This window comes from Ascoidea rubescens (genome assembly GCF_001661345.1).
Source record: "Ascoidea rubescens DSM 1968 unplaced genomic scaffold ASCRUscaffold_21, whole genome shotgun sequence".
Lineage (NCBI taxonomy): Eukaryota > Fungi > Ascomycota > Saccharomycetes > Ascoideales > Ascoideaceae > Ascoidea > Ascoidea rubescens.
The window spans coordinates 180,890-206,971 of NW_017962933.1; the positions used below are offsets into that span (position 1 = coordinate 180,890).

Consider the following 26,082-nt stretch of genomic DNA (forward strand, 5'->3'; position numbering starts at 1 on the left):
GAGGAGCTACCATCCAAACACAAATCAATTATCAATGAAATGGAGATCAATAAGATGCTATCATTACATCCCAATTTCACTCGCTATCATGAGATTTTATCTAGCAAAGGTGCCTATGGTATCGTAAAAGACCGTATTCCACAATCCAGCTCGCTAGGTCGCTTTATCAAGTCTATCGACTACAAATGCGATGGCTTTGTCTCCAACGAGCACCAAATCAGAAACCTCTTCTTGTCCTTGCTCTCGTCTGTGAATTACATGCACCAATGTGGTTTTGCTCATCGAGACTTGAACACACACACTTTGTCAGTCTCAACAGACAACTCCCAGCTCATGTTCACTGACTTGAGTCTTGCTTGCAAAGCCAATAAATACGGTTTTGCTGAAGCTCGAAGCCATATCACACAAATTATGGTTGATCTCTACCAACCAGCAAATTCCAAACTTGCTGCTCCTGAACTCCTTTGTGGTGGCAATTCATCCGACAAAATCAAAACTGTCAATGCTATCAAAGTCGATGTCTGGTCAATAGGCTTGCTTTTACACCAATTGGTTACTGGACATCTTCCGGCCTTGGAATCTGATTTGAAATCTGACTTAACTCAATCTCTCAAACATGCTTTGGTCAATGAAGATGTCATAGATTTGGTCAATTTAATCTTGGATCCAAATCCTGACACCAGACCTTCATTGCTTGATATCTCCCACCACAGATGGCTAAAACAGCACTCAAAAGGAATTTTCAACTATGCTGCTCAAAATATCAAAGTCACCTTCACCACTGAGAAATACGGTGAGCTATCTCAGTTGACTAGAAATATCAACGAGATCATCATCAGCGAGTCAAATCAGGACTACAGAAATGATATGCTTCAATACTATGGTATGAACAAAAAGCATTTCTACCTTCCTCAGCTTCCCAAAGCACATCCAGCTCACCATCACTACCAACACCAGAATGTGCCAGAATTGGAATTTGCATCAACTTCTGAATCTGAGCATGAATCTGAATTTGAATCTGAATCTGAAACCGAATTGGAGAGTATGTTCTCTCATATTTCACTACCAACATCTACATTTTCTGGTCTTTCTAAGCTTTCTCTTCTTAAAGTTCCTGATTGCAAACCTCAAAGTAAAAGATCTTTTTTCAAGTTTTCAAAAGCAAATGCTGCTCGTGTTACTAGTNGTTACAACGAACTTTTTTAAACTGCAAAACCAGTTTTCTTAATGTGCTGTATTGTTTTTTTAATGTGTTATATTTATTGTTTTTTAATATATTATATTGTNTTCTTAATGTGTTATATTTTTTGTCCTCTTTTTGTTCTCTTTATGATTATTTTCCTATTTTCATAATGATGAATTGTTTTTTCATTCAACCTAATCTTCCTAATTATTAATCTTCCTAATTATTAATCTTCTTAACTATTAATCTTCTTAACTATTAATCTGCCAATATTCTTTATCATTTTAAATTACTAATATTCCTAATAAATTATTTAATTATTCTAAATCTAAAAACTTTCTTTTTCAAACATCATTTAGTTTTCTGTTTATGTCAAATTCAATCTTTTGAATGAAATTCGAATATTGTCTGAATCTCTAAAAAAATAACATTGTATTGAATAACTATTATTGTTCATTGCTTTTTTTATTAGTTAACTGAAACAGATCTATTCTATTATCTCTTCTTTTTATTTATTGACTATATATTTTAATAATCTCAATCATAAAAAAACTAATACTCAATTATTCAGTAGTTACATATAATTATTTGAAATTGATTAGCATATTTCAAATCCGAAGTTTATTATTAGCTCATGTTTTTCATTTGAAAATTAATAAATACATTCAAAAATCCATTTTATAATCTAATAATGCAGTTAGTGACAATAGAAGTTGGTATGTCATTTAACTTTTTTTGTTATTTAAAATTAGTTAAAAATTGTATTATACTTGGAATAAATATTGATTACCTAATCTATTTTTATGAAACGGTTTATTGATTTAAACAATAAAAAGCTTTTTCTATTTTTTTTACATTTAATATCGTAATGGTATAATAGCCAAAGTAGGAAAGATTTTAATAAAAATATAAAAATTAAACAATAATAAAAAATTTAGTATTTCTTCATTGTCTAATACAAAAATTATGAAAAAATACATACACAAAAAAGAATTGAATAGAAAAGCTAAAAAATAAACTATTAAAAAAAAACACCTTATCATTTCTAGAAAAAAAAACAAAAAAACAAAAATAAAAATGAAAAATACGAAATAAAAAGTAAAAATTCAAAAAAAGTCATTAATTATTAATATTGCTGTCACTATTATTATTTTTATTATTTTCATTACCGTTGTTGTTATCATTTTTATCACTGTTACCATCAGTATCAGAATTGTTATCGTTAATGACAGAGTTATTATCAACTTCTCTTCTTGTTAAAACAGCTAATTCATATTCATACTGTTCAAGGAATGCTTTATCATCTAAGGATAATTGATCGAGAGACATTGAAGATAATGATGGGGGACCTCTATCTGGCGCTAAGGCAAGCTCATAACCTAATTCGAAAGGCGTTAAAGTAGCCAAATCAAGTTGGGTTTTTAGGTCAGTTGTATTGATATTATTTTCTTGATTTTTATCATTTATATTTTTAAAATCTATTACATTATCAGGTTGATGTTCCAAGTTAAGACTGTTTCTATTAGATGTATTCATGTTATTTGAATTTGAATTTGAGTTTCTATCTCTTAGATGCAAATTGTCAAGAATATTTCGACTCAAATCATTTATATTTGCTTCATATATCACACCAGGTCTATCACCCTCCAGAGGAAAATGATATGAACGTATATATTCAGCAATACTTGGAAAAAAACTACCTTGAAGATTTGATGAGTCACTGAGTTCCTGCTGGTTATCACTTGATATGGGGATTGATTGCAGAATATCATCAACAATATTGGTATCGTTGTTGTTATAAATATCTTTATTTTGATTGTCATCATTTCCAGTAATATTATTGGAATTGTTACTGAAATTTTTTGCATTTTTGTTGTTATTTATATTCCCATTTTCCGAGTCATTTATGGCTGGTTCCTGATCTTCTGCAATAATAGGTAACTGGTTATTTAATCCATTATTGTGTTGCATATAAATATTGTTAGTGTTATCTCCAGGATAATTATTGTTGTCGTCATCCGAATTGTTATTATTATTATTATTATTATTATTACTATTGTTATTATTGTTATTGTTGTTATTATTGTTATTATTGGATTTTCTTTTGTCAAAAAACCATAGTCTAAATCTTTTTTTTCTTTCTTGAGCAATTTTATTAGCATTTCTGTTTCTATATTCTGATTTTCTTGCTAAAAATGAGGGAGATTCCAAAGCATTTTTACAAGTGGCATACATTTCATCAATTTCTTCTAACTTTAGACCTTTAGTCTCATAAATGGCAAAATAAGAAAAAACAGCGCCAGCTAGAGTTAAACCACCCCAAATAAAAAAAATACTTGTACCTAAAGCAGCGGTATGATTACCTTGATCTAATAAATAAGGAGTAACAAAAGCAAAGGCAAAATTAAATAGCCAGTTAGTTCCAGCTGCAATTGATACACCTTTTGCACGAACATTTAAAGAGTAAATTTCACTAACATAGACCCAAACAACAGGACCCCAAGTGGAAGCAAAAGTTGCTATAAAACAACAAACAAAAGCTATCATGATTTTATTAGCAATGACAGAGTTTGTGGTGACCCCAACTATTGCAATGATTAAGTTGAAGATCGACATTAGTAGAGCACCATAAATTAAACATTTTCTTCTACCGATGGTTTCAACCATAAAGATACCAGGAACCGTCGCTACAACATTAACAGCATAGGTGACAAAGGATATAATATAGGAGTTTTGAACGCCGGAGTTTATAAAAAAATTGACTCCATAATAGAAGACAAAGTTTATACCAGTTGCTTGTTGTAGAGCTTGAAGACAAATTCCAGTCATGATTCTTAAAAACTGTTTACTATGGCCTCTACCGCTTTTAAAGATTTGTAAAAACGAGTTGATTTGAATTGAATCTTCGTAATCATGATTAGCTTTAATTTCTACGAGTTCTTCAATTATTTCGTAGTCTTCAGCACTTAGTTTTCTTAAAGTTGACAAAGACATTGCAGCTTCGACTATTTTGCCCTTTTTAACGTAGTATCTTGGGGATTCAGGTAGATAGTACATTCCTATACTTAATAAAATAGCCCAAAGGGATTGCAAGCCTATTGGGATTCTGTAGGAGCCAGAATCATTTCTGGAATGAGTGCCCTGAGCAACACCACTTGAAGCTAAAAATCCCCAAGTAATAGCCCATTGATATAAAGAGACTATGGAACCTCTAACATATTTTGAAGATACTTCAGATTGATATAAAGGTACAACTGCACTAATTATACCGAGACCAAAGCCGGTTACAGTCCTTCCAACACATAAGATGGGAACATTGGTAGCTACTAACTGTATAACTGTGCCGATATTGAATATTAGTAAAGTTGCTAATATGATAGTCGATCTTCTTCCAATTGAATCTGCTAAAACAGAGGAAGATAAAGCACCAAATAAAGTGCCTAAAGAGAGGGTAGCAGTTGTGAGGGCAGATTCCCTTGCAGAGAAGGATTCATGGTTTTTAGCAAAGTTTTCTTTGACATAAGTCATGGCTAGCACACTATTACTTAGACCTGTTTCATAGCCATATAGAAAGCCACCTAGAGCAGCAATTATACCAACAGATGTAGCGATTAGAGAACATTGTTTTTTAGCACTTATAATTAAAGTCTTGACAAATGGATAAATGGATTTATTCATTTATGGTTATGGGAGCAGGATAATAGGCAACTTGTGATTTATTTCTAGAAATTTTTTTTTGTTTATTGTTTTGTTTTTGATTTGATAATTTAATAAGGAAAATAGAGTGAATTGGGTAAAAAAACAAAAACGATAAAGTATGCACACAATTGGGGAGTGAAAAATGAGTGGCATATACAGGAGAATATGTGGATGCGAAACAGACAAGCGAGTAGCAACGAGCAGGAGTGGAAGCAGAAATGGAAGAAAGAACAGAAACAGGAATAGGAAGATAATAGGTAAATCGATTTGGATAAGAGAGAAAAGGCAGCAGTATCAGTATGGCAACATGGCAGAGATGGAGAGAATAGAGTTGGGACTTAATGAGACAGCATCAAGAAGAAAAGAAGAGAGAAAAGTTGGAAAAGGCAGAAGATCGGCGAAGGGCCTGTCGCACACCCAAAGTGGAAGGGGTCTACAACCTGGCATGTGATGGGCCCTTCCTAATGGGGAAGGCGGTAGTAAGTGAGAGTTAGGGAAGAGAAGGTTAGAGAGGTATATAATACAGCTGTAGAGAGACTAGAAGAAAGTCTCGTTGCTGGTGTGGGAGTAGAGGTAGGGAGCATGCTTTGGCGGAAACTGGGAGGTCGGACTAGTTTGGGTTTTAGAATCGTTTTTTGAGCTGTATTCCAGCGAGAATTAAGCTTTTTTTAAAATGGACTCAAGGTGGTTTAGTATTCTATGGAACGATAGCAATGATATTTTTGCCACAGACAATAGTTTTAGGTTTCTTAAACTGACTTTGGGACTGGCTGTGAGATTTGAGCCGAAAGTGTAACTATAATTGGAACAGCACGAGTTTTTATGGCTCAATTTAGATATAAAATATTTATTCTTGAGAGAAATAGTTAGGTTTTCAGGCAAATTGAGCAAAATCATTCGAATTTCAGATTTTATTGATGATGGTAGACATCTTGAAGAAAAGTTGGATAATAATGATATAACAGTTTTAACAATATTCGATACGTTATGATAGTGTATTTTTTCAGTCTTCACTTTATTGGCACTGTTAGTTGGTGGCCTTTGTAGATTATCAATTGCTTTACTTAGTATTATGATTGAGATTTTTAAAACTCTAATTAGGTTTTTAATGTTTTTTAAACTTTGACTATTTTGGCTATTTTGAAAAGCTTGATAATTTTGATAATTTTGACAATTATCTTGAAAATTTAGTTTACTTAAATAAGATATTAATGGTGAAATTGATTGAATAGATAGTATTTTAGATAAACCATTTGATGATCTTTGAAACACCGGTTCACTGCTTGATATCAGAGTTTCTTCATCAACACTTGAACTGCCTTCATTATCTGTTTCATAAGCCCATTCACTTTTTATTTCAATGTCGTTCTTTTCGCATTCCTGGTTATAATCCAAGGCAGAAAACTCGTTGTCGTTATTTGAATTGAGTAAGTTTTGAATCGCTAGTTTATTTGGGGAGCGACTATTAGCGTTCATTATTTTCAATTTGATCGTATGGGTTGTATGGGTATAAGAACAAGAAAAAAGAATACTATTGAAAGTCAACACATTGTACTATATTGAAAATATATTCGAAATATATTAGAAATATATTAGAAATATATTACATCTGATGTTTATAAATAAAAAAACTGCATCATTTTGCCCAAAACACAATTTTGCTATGAAAAAAACAACATAAGCACATAAAATTGTTGGATATGAAATTTAAATTAGCTTGAGCCTGATAAAAACTGACTAACGCAATACTACAAAACTGAAGCTGATTAAAATTGTATAAATTCAGATACAAATCTAACAAAATTCTTCTAAGAGTCCCAACAACCCAAATTGAAAGATCCATTGGTTAAAAGCAGCGACTATTCCCATCCAGCATCAGCCGTACTTACAGCAGCAATATATATCACATGCCGTTCATGCTGCTCATGCTGCTCACATTGCACTCATTGCACTCATTGCACTCATTGAAGACGTCAAAAGTGCATCTTCTTCGCAGCTTAGCGTGGTTCGAACCGCCAACCGCCGTCTTGCCCTCCTTCACCAGCATAAACTGCGTTTGCTGCTTCCTTCGCTCTTCCCAGCATGTGAAGCTCCTCCCGAACACCTCTTTCCCATGTGAAACTCACCCGTTGTGTTCTCCACCCGGGCGCTACCCGCTTCGGCAACCCTTCCATCGGCCTCCAGTGCCGACTTCCAGTGCCGACCTGTACCACCGAGATACATTATCCGTCTCTGTTGCCGACCCCGAGAGCCGGTCTCATAACCCGCCGCGCTGACCACCAATCACAGACCCTCCATCGGAGATTAGTCAGCGTTCGCGCATTTACCGATGTCGCTTTCCCTAGTGTTTGTGGAGGAGACACTTCTTTATAACTACGCACTCTTTGCTCTGATGTTGTCTGTTCTCTCTAACTATTCTTTTCTGCTCATCAGCTCTAACCACAAATGTTTTTCTCATCTACAAAGAATATCTGTCAATCTGTTTTAAGACACCCTCTTACATCTCGCACTCGCCTTAATACTCGTCTCATAACTCCTGTCAAGCCTGCTGCTGCAACTTTCATAAACAAAAGACTATTTACCAGCTCTTCTGTCTCTTTCATATCAAGTGCTACAAAAAGCAATATCATATTTAGAGAAGCAAGATATCCACATAATGAAGTCGAAAATGAAATATATGAAGATATCAAAGAACTAATTGACACAAGAATCTTGCCTACCATCCAAGAAGATGGTGGGGATATGGAATTTAGGGGTTTTGATTTTGAAAATGGTGTTGTCTTTGTCAAGTTGAAGGGTGCATGCACTACTTGTTCTCTAAGTGAAAACACTTTGAAAAATGGTATTGAAAAAATGCTTAGTCACTATGTCGAAGAAGTTAAATCAGTCAAACAGGTCTTTGATCCAAATGAGGAAATCGCATTAAATGAATTTGCTAAATTTGAAGAAAAACTCAGAAAATCAAAATCTGATCAAAATAAATTGAACCATTCTCTATAAGAAAGAATCATCCAAATCAAATTATCAAATATAACAATAAAATTCTATGGTTTTATTTTATTTGGTTATATCATTATTCTTTTAATTTAATTTACACTATTAAATTCTAAACGCTTAATCAATATTCTGTCTACTTTATTTTTTATCTTCATTTTCATTCTTCTGCTCGTTTTCATTTTCGTTTTTTTATTTTTACCCATTCTTTTTCTTATTACCTCCTATAGTTTATCATTTATATCTTTATTCCATATTCATTCTGTATCCACTCTATATCCACTCTATATCCACTCTATATCCACCCTATATCCATTCTATATTCTAATCCATTCTATATTATCAATCAAATAAACAACATAATTTAACAATTGAAACTAAAGTCTTCCAATGTAAACAACGCTATGCCCTGCAATATCATGTAATATGCATTACTATGTCATTACTTCACCTTTACCTGATTTTTATTGGTTCGCTGCTCCCCATCACTTTCTCAACAATTTAACCCCAATATTACTCCATTTTTTTTTATTTTCTGTTTTGTTTTTTTGTTTTTGATTATGAAACCAACATTATTTACTCAATTTTATCTTTCTTCATAGTTTTGTTCCGTTGGAGTTACCCTCTGTTTCTTTTTCTTTATGCAGTCCGAAATATACGCATAGACGTCTGTTCTTCTGTTTCCTGAGGTGTGTCAATTGTCAACTTAATTCTTAATTCCTTTTAGTTTTCAAATCTTCATCAATCCAACAACTCACCCTGCTTTCTTTATTAATGCTGCCTATTTTTTTTAAATTTTGTCTCAATGTTATCACTCTTATTGTCTTGATTTTTATTGACCATCGTTCGTATTTATCTTATTTTAGTTCAACCTTCTCTCACATACTGAAAAAAGAACTCACGGGTTGCTCTCTCTTGCAAATCCTAGTTGTTCTTTTTTCTCACCATCCTCCCTCCCTCCTTCCTTTAACATTGGTTCAATGTCTGTTTCTCTCTGCTATTCCCGATACCACAGATCTGCTCATGTGACTATTGGAACGCTCTGGACGCGGTCCTGCTTTACACTGCATGAGTACCACTGTTTAAGCTCTTTTGTACTCTTAAAACTCCTTAAGCTTTGAATCTTCTTTTTTTTATTTTCCAGAATCTTAAATTCGACTAATTGAAATACAATCTTTAAACAGTCTGTAGACAATCAAAAGACGACCAAGAGACAATTAAGAGACAATCAAGAGACACCTCTCAGACAAATAGTGGTCAAATATTGGTCAAATATTGTTCAAATATCATAAAAATGGTAGACAAAAATGTTAGACACAAATGTTAGACAAATCCTACAAAACAATCTCTCTTAATACTTCCAGTAAATCAACAATCTCTTTATCTAGTTTTATTCCAATGAAACCATTATCAACTTCTTTCACGTATTCAATTTTGAACAATTGGTACTTACAAATTTCTCATATTCCAATTCAATCTGAAGAATTGAACCATACATATCCACCTATTTCTATCTCCTAATTTCTGTTTTTAAAACGTTTTTAACTAACATTTCACCTTTTAACAATTCCATTTTATATCTAATAATATAATTTACATTTTTTGCTTTTATATAATTAGAAATATACATTATGATATGTATACTATGAATATCACTACAATCGTGCATCCTTTTCACGAATTTTATGATTTGTATTAATTAATTAATGAATTTCTGTTAACTTCCAAATTTTTGTTAATATTCAAATTTGATAGAATAATGAAACCCTTTTAATATCATCTTTCTTCTTTTCTTTTAAATATTATTCATCTCCCTTAGTTTTTTTTTGATTTTATTTTGTTTCATCCTTATTTGTTTCATCACTTTTTGCTATTTTTATTTTATTTTGCTCTTCTATCATTTTATTTTTTACTTCTACTTTGTTTTCCTATCATTTTTTTATTTTCTCAACCTTTTCTCTCATTTTATCTAGTATCGTCTAATTATAAAGGGTTATAATATAACTTTAATCTATCACAACCAACCTACTCCCATTTACTTTGGCCTTATACAATTTCATACAATTTCATTCAATTTCATACCAATATATCATTCAAATTATTACTGGTTATCATGAAGGAAAAAATGAGCTTTGGAAATTTCTTATCCTATAACAATGAAGCATCTTACATCACTTACAAGAAAGCAAAAGATGGTAGTGCAGGTACTCCTCTGTTCCAAAGTTCTAGGGCCTATAAAACCAGCTATTCTTCTGATTCAAAACACTCTGGCTCGAAGGGATCATCAACTAATAAATCAAGAGAAGGTTCATCAAAGAATTCAAGTTCAAATTCTAAAAATTCAGATAATACATCAGATAAAACAAAGAATTATTTAAGTTCTCTTGATCCTAAAAACAGATTAGCCTCTCCTCACAGAAGCACTCCAATAAACGAATTAAGTTCTGTTCTCAATACTTTTTCATTTGATAACAACAACAATAATAATAACAATAATAGCAATAACAATAATATAAGCAAACTTAATGGCATAAATAGTATTTCTAATTCTCCTAAAGCAAACAATTATATCAGAAGGACTCCATCAATAAGTATATCCGATCCAAGCCCTTTAATTAACAATATCAATGGAGGTAATAATAACATTAATTCCATTAACAACAATATCAATAGTATCAATAATATCAATAATATCAATAATATCAATTTTAATAACAATTTCAATAATCTAAACAATAATCTCAACAATTTCAATAATAATAACTATACATTACAACCACCTAGAAGATTTCACGTTGATGATGAGATAAAAGAAAAAACGGTTGAGGTACCGCACTTTTCATCTGAAGAGATTAAACTATTAAGATACTCTTGGAATAATAATTTGCTAAAAGATATTGACAAATACATTTCTAATGAAGATTTAGATTTAACCTCAATTCGAGAGAGAACTGAAATCTTGAAACAAATGGGACTTGAATTTGGTGAGCCCTTATCAGAATTGTTTGCATCAAAGAGATTTTGGAGAGAAGTTTATGATTTTGTGTATGACATGAACCCAAGTCCGGAATTTAAAGCAAGTTTGCCATCGATTGCTCATCAAGCGAATTCATTTACAAGTATTTTCAAGCTTGCAATTGGAACTTTGGAGGATTTAAGTCAACTATCAGGGTTTTTAGAGTCTCTTGGTAGAAGTCATAGCAGTTTATTTAATTCTGATTTTCAAACATTTGAAGTAATTGGAACAGAGATGTTGCATGTTTTATCATTAAAATTTGGACCAACATTTACAGAAGAATTACAAAATGCCTGGAGCAAGTTATATTGCTTTTTAATAAATACAATGATAGAGGCTTTAAATATCAAAGTGTTTACCGAACAGGATTTATTATCATTGTATTCGTCAATAAGCAATGAACCCTCAATAAGAGCCGAAGGTGGTAGCATAATAAGTTTAGACAATTCATTATTCACCAATGGATCAACACCCAGCATATCTACATCAATTGATAGCTCAGTTAATAGTAATATGATGAATAACATTGGCATGGATATTAACAATAATAATAGTAGTGCCAATCTCAACAATTATGCTAGGGAATCAATAATTTTAGGCAAACCATCAACATTTGATACCTATGGGAGTAAAAACCGTAATGTTCGAGAAAGCTTATCAAGTCAATATAATTTAAGCTATTCAAATAACCATAGTCATAATTATAATCATAACCATAATAACAATAACAATAATTACAATAATTACAATAATAATAATAATAATAATAATAATAATAATAATAATAGTAATAATAATAATAATAATAGTCAAAATATTAGTAATAATAGAATAGATAAGTTCCGTAATCATTCCAATAACAATAATTCGGCAGAAATCAAACCATCAATACAAAAATCAAGAAGTACGATAAAGATATTATCGCCTACACCATTGGAAATTAACGAATTAACAAGAATACCAACAAATTCAACTATAAAAACAAATGTTAATGTGAAAAAGGAATTTACACTGGAAATTCATCAAAGTCGTAAAAAGAAATTTTTTGGAAAATTTTATTAAACTATTATGAGAAAAAAAACAGTAACATTTATCTTTGCATTTTACTCAAATATCTGCTCATTAATTATAAATTTATGTTTTATTGCTTTAATTTTTTTATTTTTTTAACGCTTTTGATGTTGTTTTTGTTTTCTTGATATTTTTTTGTATCTTTTTGTATCTTTTTGTATCTTTTTGTATCTTTTTAAACATTGTTTTCTCACGATGTTCTTTTTTTGAATTGACATTTTTGAAATTTTTATTTGTACTTTGTATTCTTGTTTTGTTGCTCAAATTAATAAATGCTGATTATAGATATGTAAGGCTCAAACTGAACTGGCTAACTGTGGCCCAAGAATCAGGCGAAGAGAGTTAAAAAGACAAGAACTAGTAGATAAGTCAGAGTCTAAAAAAACTTAAGAGTTACAAGAATTACAAGAATTTTAAGAATTTCAAGAATTTCAAGAACTACAAGAATTCCAAGCCCATGTTGGTTGTAAGATGATGAACTAGCTCGTATTTGGAACGACGCATCATTCAACTCGCCAGAAAAGTAGCTAATATCAGTTTGAGGGAATGGCCCATTGGCGAGAGGCCGTGAATAAGAAGGAGTAAAACGTTCTGTTTTTGACACAGAGCGATAGCAGTGAATAGTGTTGTAAAACCACGAGCCATCTCGGCAATTACAGCAGTCAAAAGAGCAGCAAAAAAAGGTGATGCTGGCACGAATTTTTGTTCCAAATTTACATTGAATGTGCTCTAAATGTGTTTGATAGCTCTCAACAAAGGCAACGTTAATATAACGCAGCAGGATTGATATTGAGATAGCGATGTGGACACCACTATGTGTAACTCTGGCAGAGCTCCACTCTGTGGTGGTCAATTGGCACCAGAAAGCAGCCAACAGTTTCACACCAGAGCCTTGACCATTGGGCTATTGGGCTATTAGGCTATTGGACTATTGGACTATTGGTGTTTTGATCTATTGGTTCTTCCCCAGATCTAAAGATTGCTCGTTCGCGCTGAACCACTCTCATGTCACGCCGCCGTGGGTGCGTTTTCTTGCGCTCTGTCTCAGAAAGGTCTGTGCCGCAAAAAACCCGCAACAACAGGATTGACCTTTTGGGCTGGCTCAAAAGCACAAACCACACGACTGGATTTCATGCACCACGGCTGTATGGTCTGAGATGTGCGTGGATTGTGCATATACATGCGTGATCTCTGCGCCATCGAACTCTGTTCTTTCTGTGTTTTCTTTTGGAGAAGCTGCTTCACCATCGCAGGTTCTTTGAGTCTTCTGAATGGTGTTTGATGGAGATGATATATATCTCTTCTTTTTCTTTCTATTCTTTTCTGATTGTTTATTACAAGTCAGAGTCCTCTCTTCCACTTTGCCAGATTCTCACTCGCTGTTATTTCCTCCTATTTGCTATCAATTGAATTTTGCTTGATTAATCAAAACATAAAAAATATATACTGATTACAAAATATCTCAAAGTAACAAATAAAAAATATATTCTTAGTTCAAATCCAGAGTGAATTTGAATTGAAACAAAACACACGAATTAAAAAAGGCCGGTTCATTATTAGAAGATATCGATTTATTATGAATACCCTTTAAGCTGTTTCAAAAGATGTCAAATTTATTATTCTTAGCTAACCATGAACAGACTGACAGATTTATTCCAAGCATTTCATCTCATCAAGTCTATCGTGCTCTACCAGACAACTTGAATAATAACAATAAAAATTTCAACCAAAAATTATTTCTTTCAACTTTACCTGACAGTAGCTTTTTTGTCAGACCAGACTTTTTTTTAGATAATTACAACAATGATAACGATAGTGACGGCAACAGTAACAACAATAATAATAGCAACGGTAACAATAATAATCCAAGTAATGATATCAGCGATATAATTTCCTCTAGAGCAGCTTCCCAAACTGCTAGTTCACTCATTCATCATAATTCTTCAAATAATAATTCAAATTCAACAACGGATAAATTAAATCATAAACTAAATTCCCTGAAATTAACTAAAAATGTTATTATTGCTGAGGCGCTAGGATTCCCACCCCAAAGTAGAGTATTGAGTTTTAATCTATCCAAAATTAAAATTAAAAATAAAAATAATTTCAAAAATCAAAATCAAAATCAAACTAATTCAAAATCAAAAAAATTTAAAAAATCATATACACCAAATCCTACTTATCAAAACTCCCTTATTTTACCCAAAATTAGATATTCCAATAATCCAAATTCAAGCCCAAGTCCAAACTCAAACTTAAATCCAAATTCAAATTTAATTAAAAAAAAAAGAATTAAATCTCATATCCCTTATAGAGTCCTTGATGCCCCAAATTTGAAAAATGATTTCTACACAAATTTAGTAGCTTGGTCTAGCAAAACTGGTAAAGTTGGTGTCGGCTTAGGAAATAACGTGTATCTATGGAATGAAGAATCTGGCGCAATTCCTTTACAAACAATTGACTATGAACAAGTAATCACTGCTTTATCCTTTTCTGATAGCATCTTCTTAGCTGTTGGCTTGAAAAATGGTAGAATCCTTTTATATGATCAAAATCAGGAGGTTGTTCAATCAAATTATTTGAATGTTGATAAAGGTATTTGTTGTATCTCTTGGTTATTTGGTACAAAAAAATTCTTTGTTGGTGATGAAGTTGGTGATGTATTGCTTTTTGAAGTTGTCGAATCAAATAACAGCCATTCTTTATATGATTTGAAACTTTTAAAATCTTTCAAATGTCATCAGCAACAAGTTTGTGGTATTTACTAACCCTTTTCATTTTCTTCTTTTTTATGATATAACGTATTCCTTATCTAACATTTACTTCAGGAATTGCAATCAGTAATGATCTTAAACAAGTGGCTATTGGAGGAAATGATAATTGTTGCACAATTTGGGATGTTTCTGATTTAGAGAATCCAAAATTGAAGTTTTCTTTACCTCATCAAGCTGCTGTTAAAGCCATTTCATTTTGTCCTTGGTCTAATTCTTTATTAGCAACTGGTGGTGGAAGTAAAGATAGAAGAATCAGGTATGAATTCATATTTATTATTAATATTATCATTATTCAATACCATATAACTCAGATAACCAGAATATTAACAAGTTTAACTTATTTTAGATTTTGGCATACAAATTCAGGAACCTTATTAGATGTAATTAATACCAAAGGACAAATTACTTCTTTAATCTGGTCGAAAACTAAGAAACAAATTGTTGCAACTTTCGGTTTTGGTGATTCTGAAAAACCAGTCTTAGTAGCTGTTTATAATTATCCCAAAATGCAATCTTTAGTTCAAATCCAGGCTACTCCAAATTTAAGAATTTTATCTGCTGTACCTTCACCAGATAATAGCTCAATTTGTGTTGCAGCAAATGATGAAACTGTTAGATTTTATGAATTATGGAGTGGTAATCCAGGAATCGTTCCCGAAGCTCAAGAATGTGGTGTCTTTGGTAGTGATTTAATTGAATTATGTGAAGGAATCGATAAAGGTGGTGATATGATTAGATAATAAATCATAGTAAATCATAATAAATCAACAGATAAGAAACTAATACATGAACCTTAATCTTATAAAAAAACAACTTTTTTTATACAATAGTAAATCAATAATCTTAATAAAACAATGGGCTTTTCATTTTTAAAACTTACAAAACATTATTTGTAAACTAATCTACCGTTTATTACTTTTTTATTATTTTACAAACACCACCAATAAAAAAATAAAAGATTAAAATAGGAAAATTTAACCTGTATTATATAGAATGAAAAAAACCAATTGATGATAAAATTTAAATCGATGTAAATGAATTTAAATTATGTTTTTCTTTGTTTAATTTTTTTTTTTGCTTTTGCTTTATTTTTCATTTTTCAAAATTTAAATTTCAAATTGCAAATTTTGTTTTTGTTTCTTGATTTATAATAATTTTCTGATGTTTTTAGAGATTTTATTTATTAGGGGAAAATTTTATTTAAAAAATTATTATTATATTTACCATTTAGTAGTTTCTTCAGTAGTTTCAGCCCAGTCAGCAGTGGCAGAAGTTTGATTCCAGTCAGCTTCAGCTGAAGTAGCCCAATCAGTTTCAGCATCAACAGCTGGTTCAGTAGTAGCGGTTTCAACTTCTTCCTCAACAGCAGCTTCTTCTTCAACAGTTGGTTCGACTTCTTCAGGGTCTCTGTAGAAATAAAGATCAGGCATAACAGACCATGGTTGTTCTCTGTCAGGTAAAGTACCTCTTAAACGCAAAACTTCTCTTGATAATAAATACCAGATCAAACCAATTGAGTGTTGACCTTTATTGTTACATGGAATAGCAACATCGACGTATTCAGATGGAGAGTCCATGTCAGTTAAAGCGATAACCGGAATGTTAACATAAGAGGATTCCTTAATAGCTTGAGAATCAGTTCTTGGATCAGTAACTATAACTAATCTTGGTTCTTTGAAAGAACGAGTAATATAGTTGGTAAAGTTACCTGGAGTGAAACGACCAGCAATAGCAGTGGCACCAGTGTGAGCAGCGAATTTCAATACAGCTCTTTGACCATAGGTTCTTGAGGAAACAGCAACAACATCAGCAGAGTTTGGAATAGCAGCAATGATTCTTGCAGCTAGGACAATTTTTTCCCAAGTTTTACCAATGTTAATGATGTTGACACCATCAGCACGGGTTTTGTAAACATATGGTTCATTGTGGACCTAATTTGAAAGAGAAATCGGTTAGTATACTAAGGCAAAGAATAGTTTTAAAGAGATCATTTCATGAAGATGAAGAATAGAAAATGATAATGATGAGAACATAGGTATTAGATTATAATGGGGATTTTTTTTCCGCGTTTCTTCCTGTTTATTGAATAAATCAAAAGAAATTGATAAATTGATTTCAAGTAAATTTGTGTATCTTTATTTCTAGTAAAAATAATCTTATAAAATATTATAGAAATTATAAATTTTAATTCAATTGAAATAAATTATTTTTTTTTTTTTGTAATTCTGAATCATATGAATTTTTAATTGAGTAAATTCTACGGTTTTTAAGTTTTCAAAGAATCAATAAGTTATAGTTGAGACTGTCAAGAAAATTGATGTTTTCGTCAAGTATTTTGATTATTTATAATAAATTGTTTTTCTTTTAACTATTTTTTTAATTGACAATTGTAAATAATATACTAGACAAATCGATATCGAATCATAGAAAATGTTGATAAGACACCTTTAATTTCAATAAATATTACAATTAACAAACCGATTATTTCCAGGAGTTGAATTGTTGATCTGATGTTTATCTAACAAAAAAGTGATGCTCTTTTCCATCTAGTTTTTCTTCCAGTATATTCTTCATATCATTGACACTTTTTGAATGCATATTTTGGATCTGGTTTTCGCACATTATCTGTCGCTTTCAATCCACAAAAAGACTCTTTGAATAGATGCTCTCTGGATGTCTTGTATTAAAATTTCACTTACTTGAACATTTTTGGTACCCAAGTGAGTGTTGGCAGCTAAAAACAATTTAGCGTCTTCTGGGGTTAAATCAAAGCTGGCTGGTAAGGACATTTTGAATATTCTTGTATTATATTATATCTGGCTTATAATATGATGGTCAACCCTTCTTCTGAACTTTACCTGTTAGTTATAACGAATTTCTTCAGTGTAATATTTCAGTATATTAAGCTCGCCAAATTTTTCCAGCAGGTGATGCACGTGCGCTGGGCGAGAGAAAGCGAAGAAGAGCGAAAAATAAACCTCTGCGGGAGTCGGAGGGAGGGCGCTGACCAGTGCGTGTGGTTACGAGCGCAGTCAAAGCACGCCAGTCAGGTGGTGTTATGTAGGGCTCTAGTGATAGTAGGGCTCTAGAAGCGACATTGCACCCGCACTGCTGGCTCTGCACCCTCGGCGATACCTGCACACGCAGGTTATCGGACATAACTGCGCTGCGCAACTCGCAATATCTTCAATAAGTTCCGATCTGCGAAATGTCATTTCTCATCTCTGATCTGCCTTTTTTCAGCAATTTACACCCAGATGGGATTTCATCACTGTTATCAAATCCATCGCTGCGTTGGGCTTTTAGGCCTGGGATGTCTTACTTTTTGATCCATTCTTACTACTGATCACAGTTTCATCCAATATTTAAAACAGCTCCTGTTAGTAATCTCAAACTCCTCGCGTGTATCAACCAATGATTCACTGGTTAGTTTAATAGAATTCCTGCTCGTAGCTTATGGTAAACTGTTCTTCAATACTGGTCGCTTCCATCAACCTATTAATTTCATTATCCATTTTATTATCCACTTCAATTATTAATCTTACTAATCTTCCTCACTCTATTGGTATTTATGGCTCTTAAATGATTTCTCATCCTGTTTTCTATTTATTTGATTAGCTGGTCCTTCTAGTGTTTTTTTTGTTCTTTTTAGCCTGTGCCTTCTTTGATAATCATCAGAATATTTAGATCCATTTCTACCCATCTACCATAATCATATTTCTAAATATAAACTTACCTCCATACGTTTTTTAATTCACACTATACTATTTATTATATCTTTTACCACCACTAATTTATTTCCTCTTGGTTATTGCTATATGATATTCTGTTAAATCAAATTAAAAATGGATGAACTTCACACAGACTCATTTTCTTTGCTTCCTCATTATGATTATATCTATAAAACAGATCCTGTTTACAAAAAATTCAGAAAACTAATCACCAAAAACTATGGTCTTGCTTCATTATTTGGTTCTTTATTTATAATAATATTCTTGTATCCTCTATGGAATCACTTAATATTTAAATATTCTCCTAAATTCAAATCTCTTAAGAAATTATTCAAATACAAATTATTCAACATTATTTTTTTTTGGTCTCTTTTCTCATTATTGTTATGTTTCCCTCAAACTTACAATGACATGTCCTTCTTGACTAAAAGATTTGGTAGAGTCTCTGCTTCTTTATTACCAACTTTACTATTCCTCTCAATAAGACCTTCTCCCTTGCCTGAAACTTTATACTTGGCTTTATTACCAATCCACAAATGGTTAGGTAGAATAATAGTCCTATTAGCCATTTTTCATACTCATACTTATTGTGCTTTATATTTCCATTTAAATAAATTTAACAAAATTTATAAACTAGAAAACTTGTATGGTTGGTTTGCTCTCTTGGGTTTTCTTTCCATAACTTTATCTTCTTTGCCAATTATAAGAAGAAAATATTTCAAATTTTTTTACATTAACCACTATATCTGGACCTGGATTATAGTTGTTCTAATCAACTTGCATTCAAGACCAAGTGCCAACTTATTAACTTTTTTAAATATTGCCATACTAACTTATCAAATTTATCATCGACTAATTCATTCTATCAAGGTTAATATCCAATCTTTTAATCTATCAAGCAATTTAAAAATTGTTAAAATTTATAAAGATGATCAAAATTTATCAAATTTCTTTCAATCAAATCTACCTGGCTCTCACCTAAGAATGATGAGGTATTATAAAAATCCCTTTAAAAATCTCTTTTTCAGATTCATAACTCCCTTGGCTCATCCTTATACCATTGCTTCATTACCAACTGACAATTCTATTATTTTAATTATAAGAAATTCCAAATTCGAATTAAATAACAACTATCAATATTATATTACTGGCTCATATGATCCTGACTTTCATTTTCTCAAATATACTGATAATAACAACAATAATAAATTTATTGATAAAATTAGCAATAAATTAAGTAGAAGTAATCAAAATAATAAAAATAATAAAAATCAAAGATACAAAAATATCATATCTTTTTGTGAAAATTACGAATCTTCGGCTTCAAGAGTCTTGATGGTTGTTGGAGGCTCAGGTATCTCTTTTGCTTTACCATTATTAAGAGTCTTAAGTATTAAAGGTATTGAGTGCAAAATTATTTATGTTATTAAAGATGTTAAAGATTTAAGAATTTTCAGATTTTTCAATTTGATTGATTTAAATTCAATTGAGGTTTATATAACTGGTAAAAATTTTCAAGAAACCGATTTTTCAAAATTAAATATCGACGATTTTGATGACGATCAACCTGATAAAGATTTCAATCATTTAGAAAATCAAGAACAAATTTCCTATTTGTCGGGATCATTAACTGGTGTGGATTTCAATAATTATGGTTCTATTAATGATTTAGAGACGAATAACGATTATCAAGAATTTGATTACACATTTTTTGAACCCAATACTACCGCCACCGCCACCACTGCTAATAACAATACTAATATTGCAAATAAAAATTGGAATTTGAAATCTCCTAGACTAAACAAAGAGATTCATGAGAACTCGATAACATCAAGCATTGCAGAATCACCATCCTCTTCGATGTTAAGGAGAATTATCTCTATTGATGAACAAGATTCCGAGTCCAACTTTGATGATGATAACCTACAGGGCACAAATGCTGATAACGTTAATATTAATATCGACGAGACATACAATTATGAGGATAATGTAAACGTAACATGCCAGCTGGAATCTACTTTTAAGCAGAACGATAATATTGCTGGTGACAATGATGATAACATGAAAAAAAATAATAATCATAATAATAACAATAATAACAATACTTTCCAAAAGAAAGATAATATAATTAGTGAGGGATATGGAAAGAACCATAAAGATGTAAAGGTGAAAAAACCATTACAGCGAAAGAAATCCAAGATTGTGGAAGCAATTAAAATACATATTGATCCCAATACGAATCTAACAAGAGTAGGAATGAAAATGATGGACATAATGAAAAGATTGAAGATATATAAAGGCAGGCCAGTGTTAGGAGAACAAGAATACAATTGGTGTATTGAAACAACATGCACCGGGCCAATATTTAATTCAAATGGTACAATATGCTGTAGAGAAGCTATAAATAATGATGAAAACAATGTCAAATTAAATAAATTTGAAAACTGCTGGGTGATTGGAGTTGGACCACCAGGACTAGTTGAGAAAACCAAAGTGTGGGCAAGAGATTGTGGGTTTCAATTCCATGAAGAATCATTTAGTGTTTAGTGTTCAGATGCTCAGATGCGTTGGTTATATTTAAATTTTTTATTTTATTTTATTTTATTTTGTTTATTTGTTTATTTGTTTATTTTGTTTTTTATTTGGATAATCTGGATAATTTTGGTTTGCTTTACTTTTTTTTATTGTGTTTATACTGGTTAGGAATATTTCAGTTTTTATTTGTTTATTTATTTATTTATTTATCGTTTTTGTTTTTATAATTATGGTTGTTTTTCATTCATGGACACATTAAGCATTTATTTTCATATTCAAGTTGACAAAATAATAAACCAATAAAATATAAAGTGAAAAAATAATAAAATAATAAGATAATAAAATAATAAAATGAAAAAGCGAAAAAGCAAAAAAGCTAAGCTAAGTTCGTGAAATAATTTGTAGGTAAATGATTATATAATAACATTCAAAGTCTTTTCACATTCAACCTGGAAATATCTAGCCACTTTTTCATCAACAGAGACTTGAATCGGTTTCAAACCGTCAGAATCTTGAATTGAGGGATCAGCACCTAATTTGACCAAGAAGACAGCTGAGTCACCATTGCCTTCAGCCAAAGCATGATGTAGAGGAGTGCAACCAAAGGAATCCTTCAAGTTGAGATTGCTTTTGCCCTTTTTTGCTAGCAACTCAATGAGGGTGTTTGAACCTATGGAGGCAGCTCTATGGAGAGGCAATTGGTTTTTCTTGTCTTTTATTCTAGCAGAGGCGTTGTTGGAGAGTAAGTATTCGACGATTGAGTAGTAGTTCTTGGAGGTGGCTAGATGGATGGGGGTTAGGCCACCATTAGTCTGTTGGTTCACATCAGGCTTGGGATTGTGGTTGACCAACAACTTGACGATGTCTAGGTTGCCCACAGAACAGGCAATGTGTAATGGAGTCCATTCAGAGTCGTCAATGAGCTCGTCGACATCTATTTCTATTTTCTTGTTTGCTGTTGGGCTCTGAAGCGAGGGATTGAGAAGCAACGAACATATCTCGATGTTGCCAGCGCTGGCAGCCCAGTGCAAGGCGGTTCTGCCGTCGAGGTCCTTCTGAAGAGCGAGCTTGGGCCTCTCCTTCAACAACCCTCGCACAATCAAGACCTTGTTTTCCCTGGCGGCATCGTGGAGAAGAAAGCTGTTGGTGTCCATGGTGCAATATCGCTGCTCAATTAGCTGATCAATACAGACAAATTGGCAGAAAGAACAGCCTGGGCTCCTCGCAAAAGTGCTCCACACAACAAGCGCAATGTCCGCCGGAGAAGCGAAATGGACTGCCCGAAGGAGCACGGCCGCAGGAGAACAGGCCCTACGCCACCGCGTGCTCCTCCGAACGGCCCTGTCCGCACAGCACAAACTGGCCTCTGCTTCTGGCAGCAGACTAACGCAAGCACGCAAGACGTATTTTTGCAGACCCAAGCCTTGCCTGGCCGAAAAGAGCTTAACCAACACTAGAACGCTCTCATCCAAGTTGAGAAGTTACAGAAGTTACATAACCAACATCTTCCACCTCTAGCTGTTGGCTCATCGTCATTAGTTGATCTAAACGAATCGGACTTATTCCTGCCTCAACCAAGTAGCAGATTTTGACTTTTTCTTTTCTTCTTTTCCTTCTATATATATTCTCGACTTACTCTCCCAGGCTCTTATTTCGCTCATCTCTTCCTATGTTCCTCTGCTTTTAATTTCCTTTTTTTCATGAGAATTGCATTCCTCGACCTCTCAATCCACCTCCGACAAAAGATAGACACTGTTTTCCACAAATATCGTATTTTCCTATAATATTACTGGACCTATTTGGCTTTATTTTCATTAATATTAATTAATTTTTGACTATATTCAACTATTCTTCACTATTCTCGACTTTTCCGCATTTTTTGCATTTTTTTCAAAAACTCGATCATTTTCATAGCCCTCAAACACAATGGCAGCAATGGATAAAGCTGACTCCAATGGCATTGAAAGTGGTGTTTTCAATACTGCTGATTTAGAAGAGGTTCCCCATGGGGTTCAAAGACAAGCTACTGTTTTAGAGGACTACCAATTTCCTACTCACAGACTCCAAGATAAAATGGTCGACGACTCTAAAGTCCCTCTTGTTATCGTTGCTTGCGGCTCTTTTTCTCCAATAACTTATCTCCATTTAAGAATGTTTGAAATGGCTCTTGACTCTATTAGAGAGGACACAAACTACGAAGTGATCGGTGGTTACTATTCTCCTGTCTCTGATTTCTACAAGAAAAAGGGTTTGGCCAATTCCATCCACAGAGTGAGAATGTGCGAATTGGCTTGTGAAAGAACTAGCGGTTGGCTAATGGTAGACAGCTGGGAGACTTTACAGCCAACATATACAAGAACCGCACTAGTTCTTGATCACTTTAACCAAGAATTAAACCAAAACAGAGGTGGAATATTCAATACAACCTCAAAATCAAAGAGGAAAATAGAAATCATGTTGCTAGCTGGTGGTGATTTAATAGAAAGTATGGGTGAACCTGATGTTTGGGCTGATGATGACTTGCACCATATCTTGGGCAAATACGGTTGTTTAATAGTGGAAAGAACTGGCAGTGATGTTAGAAGCTTTCTCTTATCCCACGATATAATGTATGAGCATCGAAGAAATATATTGGTTATAAAACAGTTGATTTATAACGATATCAGCTCTACAAAAGTCCGTTTGTTTCTAAGAAGGAATATGTCCGTTAGATATTTGCTACCGAATAGTGTCATCAGATATATCAAAGAAAATGATTTATATGTCCATGAAACTGAACCCGTTAAACAAGTCTTAGATAGAAAAGAGTATAGATAATTAATTGATTGATAAATTAATAAATTAAATAAACAAATAAACAAATAAACAATTAAACAATTAAACAATTAAACAATTAAACAATTAATTCAGATTATTAGAGAATATATTTAATAAAACTAGCAAAAACAAGAAAGTATTACCGAATTGAATATATAATTATATATAAGAATAACGACTAAAAAAAAAAAAATAAAACAAAAACGGAAAAACAAAACCCCATTGATCTCAAATCTTCATCATGTAATTTCACATAACCCGATCTTGCACTAATTAACTATTCTTTCTTGTTCTTGTTCTGGTTCTTGTCCTGTTTCTGGTTCTTAAACCCCATAATATACTAGCAATAACAACAATAGCACTTGCTTTAATTGACTGGCTTACCATCAACATCAATTGGCTTGACCCCAAATCCATTGATGTTTCTAAACATCTTAACACCATTATCACCATCAACAAATTGACAGCATCTGGCTGATTTCCATAAACTTACCCACATGTTCTCATCTGAGTGCTTATAGTGTTTTCCCATAACTTTCTTAATGGCTTCACTTGCTTCTCTGGCGTTGTAAAATGGAATTCTTGAACAATAATGATGCAAAACATGTGTTTCAATAATATCATGGAAAATATGTTGGCCAACAAATCCAAATTCTCTATCAATAGTGGCTGCTGCTCCTCTGGCAAAATTCCATTGATCAGCCTCGTAATGTGGCATAGTTGGGTCTGAATGTTGCAAAAATGTAATGAAAACTAACCAGTGGTTAACCCAAATGTATGGTAAAAACCAGTTAATAAAAACATTCCATCCTCCAAAATGTTGATACCAAACATATAATACACCAAATTGAATCAAAATACCAATATCAGATAATAAAACATACCAATAATCCTTTTTGTCGAAAATTGGTGCACTTGGATTAAAATGGTTAACCTTATATTGTGGAACATCGGGATATTCTTGTCCAGTTACATCTGTGAATAAATACATAATCCATCCACCTAACTGTTGGAGAAGAAGAGAATATAATGATACAATTGGTGCATCTTCTGATAATTCCTTCAAGCTAGAAACACCTCTTTTGGCAAGAAATTGTTCCTTAGTTCTTGGAACAAAAACCATATCTCTTGTTAAATGCCCAGTGGCTTTATGGTGTTTACCATGCGAAAATTTCCAACTAAAAAATGGAACTAATAAATAACTATGCAACACCCATCCGACAAATGAATCTAACCATTCATAATCAGAAAAGGCTCTGTGGCCACATTCGTGACTCAAAACCCATAACCCAGTTCCAAATAAACCTTGAACAGTAGCATAACCAAACCACAATAATCCTCTTAAAGCAGTATTTGGAACTAATGGAATATAAGTGTTTGCAACATATCCTATAGCTAACATACAAGCAATGTCTCTGAAAACGTAATATAAACCTTCATACCATCTTCTTTCATAACAGTGTTTTGGTATAGCACTTAAAATGTCTTTAATTGAATAGTCAGGAACGGTAAAGATGTTACCAAAGGTATCAATAGCAGTTAGAGGTTTTTGATCGTTACGTAATGTGGCAACATTACCAGATCTCTTTGTTTGTGAAGTAGTTGTCGAGTCTCTGCGAGTAGTAGAGGTGGTATCAGTAGAACCAGTAACAGTAACAGCAGACATTTTTTTTCTTTTTCTTTTTCTTTTTCTTTTTCTTTTTATGAGTTAATTTATTTTAATTTAATTCTTTATTATAATAGAAATCTAATTTTTTTTTTTCGACTTTTTTTCCAGTTATCTCTATAATCTAAGGAAATTAAAGGAATATTGGTATTCAAATAAAAAGTGACGAAAAATAAGATAATTAAATCCTTTTTCGATGTGAAAAAATAGTTAATGGGATAAAAACAATTATTAAATAAAACAATAAATTTTTTCTTTAGAAATTTTGTTTAATAAAAAGATTAGAACAAAAAAGTCAGGAATTCAAAAGGAATTTATAGCCCTCATGGTGTTGTCTTTAATGAAGATTTTAATTCGATAATTCAAAAATATTTTTTCGCAGATTTGAAGAAAAAATCAATTTGAAATCCTTTGTAAAAAAAAAATTTGGCGAAAAAGAAACCAAAACAGTAAAAAAAATCAAACACCGACGACTTCCGACCAAATCTGTATACAAAACAATCCAACATGATCATGTGCTCCCGCATTTTCACCTAACAGCAAACGCTGATTGGTCCGTTCAAACATGCAACCCTTTTTTGAAATCAGGATATTTT

The 26,082-nt window shown here is 32.3% G+C and overlaps 12 protein-coding genes across 12 annotated transcripts in view; 7 read left to right on the forward strand and 5 right to left on the reverse strand.

Annotated features, from left to right (window-relative positions):
* ASCRUDRAFT_83066 (kinase-like protein) overlaps positions 1-1,206 on the forward strand; it is a gene marked incomplete at both ends in the record, with an annotated part of 1,425 nt that extends 219 nt beyond the window's left edge. The window contains one exon of the mRNA XM_020194817.1: positions 1-1,206. This exon is cut by the window's left edge and continues 219 nt beyond it. Within this exon, the coding sequence (XP_020044395.1) occupies positions 1-1,206 (1,206 nt within the window).
* Positions 1,207-2,302: 1,096 nt separating this feature from the next.
* On the reverse strand, positions 2,303-3,154 carry ASCRUDRAFT_72946 (uncharacterized protein; the record flags this gene model as incomplete). The annotated part of the gene is made up of 1 exon (XM_020192133.1): positions 2,303-3,154. The coding sequence occupies one exon, from the start codon at positions 3,152-3,154 to the stop codon at positions 2,303-2,305; it is 852 nt and encodes a 283-aa protein (XP_020044396.1).
* Positions 3,155-3,353: 199 nt separating this feature from the next.
* ASCRUDRAFT_72947 (general substrate transporter) lies at positions 3,354-4,861 on the reverse strand (the record flags this gene model as incomplete). The annotated part of the gene is made up of 2 exons (XM_020192134.1): positions 3,354-3,372; positions 3,417-4,861. 2 exons carry the CDS (start codon positions 4,859-4,861, stop codon positions 3,354-3,356), a joined length of 1,464 nt encoding a protein of 487 aa, XP_020044397.1.
* Positions 4,862-5,539: 678 nt separating this feature from the next.
* ASCRUDRAFT_10556 (uncharacterized protein) lies at positions 5,540-6,358 on the reverse strand (the record flags this gene model as incomplete). Its single annotated transcript, XM_020188620.1, has 1 exon — positions 5,540-6,358. The coding sequence occupies one exon, from the start codon at positions 6,356-6,358 to the stop codon at positions 5,540-5,542; it is 819 nt and encodes a 272-aa protein (XP_020044398.1).
* Positions 6,359-7,540: 1,182 nt separating this feature from the next.
* Positions 7,541-7,852, forward strand: ASCRUDRAFT_17031 (NifU family protein; the record flags this gene model as incomplete). Its single annotated transcript, XM_020189464.1, has 1 exon — positions 7,541-7,852. A coding segment is annotated over one exon (312 nt), but the record flags the coding sequence as incomplete, so codon positions are not given.
* Positions 7,853-8,868: 1,016 nt separating this feature from the next.
* ASCRUDRAFT_78205 (uncharacterized protein) lies at positions 8,869-9,433 on the forward strand. The gene has a single exon (XM_020194167.1). It carries the CDS (start codon positions 9,197-9,199, stop codon positions 9,395-9,397), a length of 201 nt encoding a protein of 66 aa, XP_020044400.1. The 5' UTR covers positions 8,869-9,196; the 3' UTR covers positions 9,398-9,433.
* Positions 9,434-9,708: 275 nt separating this feature from the next.
* On the forward strand, positions 9,709-11,954 carry ASCRUDRAFT_15890 (globin; the record flags this gene model as incomplete). The annotated part of the gene is made up of 1 exon (XM_020189388.1): positions 9,709-11,954. Exon 1 carries the CDS (start codon positions 9,990-9,992, stop codon positions 11,952-11,954), a length of 1,965 nt encoding a protein of 654 aa, XP_020044401.1. The 5' UTR covers positions 9,709-9,989.
* Positions 11,955-14,248: 2,294 nt separating this feature from the next.
* AMA1 (Ama1p) lies at positions 14,249-15,477 on the forward strand (the record flags this gene model as incomplete). Its single annotated transcript, XM_020190990.1, has 3 exons — positions 14,249-14,720; positions 14,792-14,993; positions 15,084-15,477. Coding segments are annotated over 3 exons (1,068 nt in total), but the record flags the coding sequence as incomplete, so codon positions are not given.
* Positions 15,478-15,639: 162 nt separating this feature from the next.
* On the reverse strand, positions 15,640-17,648 carry RPS0A (40S ribosomal protein uS2). Its single transcript, XM_020191320.1, has 2 exons — positions 17,437-17,648; positions 15,640-16,668 (listed from the first exon to the last, which is right to left on the reverse strand). Exons 1-2 carry the CDS (start codon positions 17,524-17,526, stop codon positions 15,958-15,960), a joined length of 801 nt encoding a protein of 266 aa, XP_020044403.1. The 5' UTR covers positions 17,527-17,648; the 3' UTR covers positions 15,640-15,957.
* Positions 17,649-18,582: 934 nt separating this feature from the next.
* Positions 18,583-21,015, forward strand: FRE8 (putative ferric-chelate reductase; the record flags this gene model as incomplete). Its single annotated transcript, XM_020190979.1, has 2 exons — positions 18,583-20,369; positions 20,718-21,015. 2 exons carry the CDS (start codon positions 18,583-18,585, stop codon positions 21,013-21,015), a joined length of 2,085 nt encoding a protein of 694 aa, XP_020044404.1.
* Positions 21,016-22,938: 1,923 nt separating this feature from the next.
* Positions 22,939-23,820, forward strand: ASCRUDRAFT_39880 (nicotinamide/nicotinic acid mononucleotide adenylyltransferase; the record flags this gene model as incomplete). Its single annotated transcript, XM_020190969.1, has 1 exon — positions 22,939-23,820. The coding sequence occupies one exon, from the start codon at positions 22,939-22,941 to the stop codon at positions 23,818-23,820; it is 882 nt and encodes a 293-aa protein (XP_020044405.1).
* Positions 23,714-25,753, reverse strand: ASCRUDRAFT_78210 (uncharacterized protein). The gene has a single exon (XM_020194168.1). It carries the CDS (start codon positions 25,484-25,486, stop codon positions 24,188-24,190), a length of 1,299 nt encoding a protein of 432 aa, XP_020044406.1. The 5' UTR covers positions 25,487-25,753; the 3' UTR covers positions 23,714-24,187.
* Positions 25,754-26,082: the final 329 nt, after the last annotated feature.

Excerpts from the sequence above, each read along its gene's own strand:
- RPS0A (XM_020191320.1), bottom strand. The coding sequence starts at position 17,526 with ATGTCCTTACCAGCCAGCTTTGATTTAACCCCAGAAGACGCTAAATTG. Across the intron at positions 16,669-17,436 it reads TGGGTACCAAAAATGTTCAA|GTCCACAATGAACCATATGT; the intron begins GTAAGTGAAATT and ends CTTTCAAATTAG.
- ASCRUDRAFT_78210 (XM_020194168.1), bottom strand. The coding sequence starts at position 25,486 with ATGTCTGCTGTTACTGTTACTGGTTCTACTGATACCACCTCTACTACT.
- ASCRUDRAFT_78205 (XM_020194167.1), top strand. The coding sequence starts at position 9,197 with ATGTTAGACAAATCCTACAAAACAATCTCTCTTAATACTTCCAGTAAA.